The following is a 5,000-nucleotide window of genomic DNA, read 5'->3' as shown; positions in this document are numbered from 1 at the left end:
GGACTTCTTTATAATCAAATAGGAAGCAATTCCTCTAAAACTTTTTTCTTCATTGTACCAGCTTCATGGGTATGCCCAGGTACATCTTGTACATGTGTATAATAATATAACAATTAAAAAAACATACAAGTAGTAATGCAGAATATATACCAAAAATGAACCCACAAATACCTGTCTTTTCTTAAAAGGCTGATGAACAATACTAGTAGACCCTTTGAGTAGTTTTTTCGTTCGCTCTGCGCTTACTGGCCCTGCCTGGGTGTGATCAGATGAGGGATGATGAAGCTTTTCCTCTATAGTGATCAAGTAACGATCACTCTCCATCTCTTCACCTGGAGCTACCTGTCAATGGAGAAACATGGCTAGAGAACTAAAAATGTGGCAAATTTGCACAGTCATTTCATTAAGTTTACTTCATCTGTTAGACGAAATTGAAGAACCAGGAAGAGAAAACAAAAATGCATGTTTAAGCACACTCTACTAGTTTCTATAATGGCTGTTTGCTCTGCATTAGTGATGTAGTCAGGGAGTATAATATTTTGATGCTAAGCCAATTAGAAAATTGCTTGTTCTACTAGTGATTTTGTAAGTACATGTACATATAAGTATCTGCAATTATACACATAAAAGGAAAAAAAAACACAAAAGACAACTAAAAAAACAACCCATATATATGCTTTCACAAAAAGTTTATCCAAGGAAAATAAATATGAATTGATATGAAATGGAAAGTAATAACAGCAGAAACTGACCTGGTCTTTCTGTATAAAGAGAGAATCCAGAGTCTTACTTTCCTCATCACAAAGTATTGCCTGAACAGAAACCAGGTTTAAAACTCTTAGAGGGAAAAATAATACACCAACACCCTTTGATACAGTAATTATTTAAAATATATATAATATGTAATCTAACGAAGTGCCAGAGTGATGTCCTCATCGACTGTAAGAGTCCTCAATAGTTAAACTAAAGCAGAATACAAGTGGACAGATGTAGCTGGATTAAGTGGTAAGTGGTCTTGAACACTTAATTATTGCAATAAATTTATAGCCACTGCAATATTAAAATAGCAATAAATTTTCAAGACCACTTATTCAGCTACATGTATATCGTCCACTTGTAAAATATGTAACATATAATTATATATATATTTCACAGCAATCTTGAACGTCTGTTGAGTGCTCAATAGTCAAAAAACTAGAGCGAGAATATAAAGAATATAAAGAAAGTAATTGAATCAACAAATGATCTGACTAGCCATCTTATTACTAACTAGTTTCGTACCGCACAAACTGAGTGCCACACAGTTCGTGCGGTTCAAAACTAGTTAGTAATAAGATGGCTAGTCACATCATTTGTTGATTCGATTACTTTCTTTATAATATATTATTATGTACTTTAACTTCTATTTCATTTTTTAACAACTTTAATTAATCATATGAAATTTGATTGACAAGGAAAATTGTCTTCCATTAGACAGACTGAAATCTGTATGTCTCACTCTCTGGAAGGAACAGGTTAAAGGGGACCAAGACATTGTTAAAGGGGACATAACTTTTTAGTGGACCCAAATGTTGCTAAAGTGTTTAAATAGGTGCATAACTTTGACTTTCTGAATCCAATTTCTTTTTAAAGGTAAATTCCCTTCAAGCTGGTGAATTAAGAATTTTTGAAAAACCATAATTGAAGACTTAAAAATTAGACATTTACCTTATGCTAGACTAGTATTTTTCCTAAATACATTTTAAACATACAATTCAATTTAAATACGTTGCAGTTTTTTTTCCTGGTTTAATTTTTTTTAAACCACAAAGTTCAAAATTTTTGAACCAGTTTAAAAGTTTTTAAACTGGTTTATTTTTGTCAACTGTTTAAAAAGGGATTTTCCCTTTTAGGGGCAAACCGGTAGTTACAAAAACCGCAGCTTGGTTTTTCGCGGTCTCATAAACAATGGGACCTTCCTTTTCTACGTTTGACTTCTCTTACCCCTCCCTGATCACCCTACTGCCTCTATCCTACCCCACCCTTCCTTCACAGATCCCTAAAGGTCCATTTAAACAGTTTCAACACTGATTTGACGAACATTCGTTCAACAAAAGTTGAATGGATGTTGGACAAATGTTGGACGCAAAAACAATTATATGTGTGGAGGCCACGCAAACACTTCCAACATTGCGCCAACAAAAGAACCAACACTTTTGCGAAATCTGATTGATTTGATTGGAACTAAGAACAAGAAACTGGTCTCTCTCATTCAGATAAAGTACGCCATATTGACTTTTGTGGCCTGTGTTTTGCATGCATGTGTTCTACATTATTATTATTGAACAGAATGTTCAAATCACTTCAACACCATTGAACATTTTCGAGAACAAAGGAAAAGTTGAAACGATAGTGAATGAATTTTAAACCGATTTAATCTTGAATCAACACACTTTCAATAAGCAACATTTTATACGCTTTCAACAATGTTGGACAACCTGTTCAAACGCACCGATTATTTGGTTCAACAAAGTGTTGAATGCATGTTGAAAAGCAAATGTTGAAACTTTTTAAACAGGCCTGAACTCTGGATCTGCTTCCCACTCTCTTATCCCCTTGACCACACAAGCAACTCATGTGAATTCTCCGAACATCAGTGGCTTCATAGCTCAGTTGGTGAGAGCGTCACACCGGCACCACAAGGTCACGGCTTCAAATTCAGGCTTCTTTATGAAATGGCAAAAATTACTTTCATAACTGCGAGGATCATAGCCTCACTTGATTTCATTCTGCAGTTCAATACAAATGTACATGATTCATTTCACATATCAGTTCATTCGCTGGACTCTGAAGAGGGAAACCATTTACCTTCGTTCCAGTGACCCTTAGAGTACCATCCTGCAAAAAATGCCAATTTTAGAGCTACTTGCTAAGGGAACTGAAAATATAGTTACGATCATGGACAAATCCCTTCGGGACACTCGCATTTATCTTACTCCAGTACAAATTTTTGGGACTTCGGGCACTTCCCCCCTTCCCCCTAAATAATGTTTGGCATAAAATGGTCCAATTTAAGTCCTGACTGCGGTTTTCACTTCATTTCCGCCAAGCAACATTAAATGGGGATTTAGGGGGGGGGGGGGGGGGAAAGTTGCAAAAGATCCAGAATGTGTCAAAAAGAGTGAGTTGAAAGGTAAAATGCTACAGTGTCGACCCAAAGAATTTGACCGCCCACAATTGTAGGCTGGGTCCTTTTTCCTATTATCACTTTGTTCTAATGCTGACTATCACACATTGACCCATTGACTCCTAAGGTCCCTAGGATGCCCCCAGTTGACAAGTAAAATTGTCTGGCATTAGACAAAGTAAAATATGTTAAGTCTCACTTCCAGGTGTCAGTGGGTTGACGGAGGGGACATAATTTTTTACTGGTCAACCTATTGACTCCTCAGCCACCATAGGATGCCCCCAGTTGACAAGTAAAATCGTCTCAATCAAAGGTCACCGGCATCCCACTTTCTTTCTTGTCACAGGGTGCAAAGTTGTTCAAAGTGGGATTGACCTTTGATCAGGTTAAATACCATGGGTTTCATCTCAAATAACCCAGAATTGTCTCTTATCATTCTTTTTAAACAATAATATTATTATACATGGAATGCAGTCTTTTCCTTGATTACTAGCAACTGTTTGTTGAATCATGTAGCAGCTTTCATGATGTATGCGGTTGACTTGACACGCAAACCAAAAAACAAAAGACTACATAATTTATTGAGCGAATGACTTTGACTTAAAAACAATAGAAGCTGCCTACAATACTAAACAATAGCAGGTTTTGAGAACTGATATATTACTGGGTTTGCTCCTACATGTTGTACATCTGTGTGCTTTTGAATTGTACATTGTACAGTACCTGCCAGGTCTTTGCCTTTTTTGCCTTCTGGTGAGTGTATAGGACCTGAAAAAAACTAATTCTTTATTATAAATTCCTATGTAATGATAATTCAATAAGAATTATGAATGTTCACATAACTGACAATGCACTTTAAATGTCAGAGAGGAATTACCACAGTAATGTTGTGCCTCAGAGCGCAGGAAGACACATGTCCAAGGGTCTAATTTTAAAAATGTTTGGGGGAAGAATGCCCCCAGACCCCCGTTGGGGGTCAGCCCCACCAGGCCTTCCTTTACACAGGGTTCGTACACTTTTTCAGACCAAACATTGAAGGACTTTTCAAGGACTTTCAATCTCCAAACTTTGAAATTTCATTAGGACCTCTTTTTTGTTTACGTCGAAGAATTTACCCATGGAAATAGTCTGACAGTACAATTCCAGCTCATTTTCCATAACGTACATGCCACATGAAAATAATGCAAAGGAACGGGTAACCATTCTCGACCTCACAGCATGTCGCGTTTGTATGACATGACTTGAGTGGCTGATTATTTTTATGAAGTTTTGAAAGATTAAAAAGGTGGGTCTGAAAAAATTCAAGGACTTTGAAGGACCAGGAATCAAGAGCAGAGATTTTCAAGCACTTTCAAGGCCTTGAAAATGTACTCTCAAAATTCAAGGGTTTTCAAGACGAGTACGAACCCTGTTTACATGGCGTTTGGCCATGTCTTTACATGTTATGAGTGAAATCTTGAGGGTAACCTGCTTCAAAACTCAATGAGGGCCCTGCATGTGCAAGAACAATAGTCGGCACCATCCTTTAAAACATGAAGAAGCACTAAATTAAAAGGCCTGGTGTCTCAGGCACATGCGAATGATTTGTCAGTCAACTGAGCACATGTACAGAGGAATAAAAAAGTGCAATAAAAGAGCCCCTAGAGGGAATGTGTTTGTAATATGTTACAGGATGTTATCTGTTGTTTTCTTTTAATCTCCGTCCCTTTTTCTTGTGCAGGACATATCTTTATGGGGTTCTGTCTCTTTGCCGCTGTTTGTTGGTTGCCATATTGGATGTTTGAATGACTTCGAAAAAAAGCTGAGCCTGAAGCAACCCCTCTTATAGTGTGTC

At 37.0% G+C, this 5,000-nt stretch overlaps 1 protein-coding gene across 1 annotated transcript in view; it reads right to left on the bottom strand.

Annotated features, from left to right (window-relative positions):
- The window catches only part of LOC138031572 (5'-3' DNA helicase ZGRF1-like), a 74,582-nt gene that overhangs the window by 68,520 nt on the left and 1,062 nt on the right, over positions 1–5,000 (bottom strand). Inside the window, exons 2-5 of the mRNA XM_068879245.1 lie at positions 3,890–3,934; positions 2,848–2,877; positions 753–812; positions 172–342 (exon numbers count right to left, since the gene is read on the bottom strand). Coding sequence (XP_068735346.1) covers positions 172–342; positions 753–812; positions 2,848–2,877; positions 3,890–3,934 — 306 coding nt within the window. The remainder of the gene's footprint in view (positions 1–171; positions 343–752; positions 813–2,847; positions 2,878–3,889; positions 3,935–5,000) is intronic.

Source organism: Montipora capricornis, chromosome 14 (assembly GCF_036669925.1).
Source record: "Montipora capricornis isolate CH-2021 chromosome 14, ASM3666992v2, whole genome shotgun sequence".
NCBI lineage: Eukaryota > Metazoa > Cnidaria > Anthozoa > Scleractinia > Acroporidae > Montipora > Montipora capricornis.
Note: the sequence above shows the minus strand (reverse complement) of the source record. Positions and strands in the feature narration are given on the sequence as shown.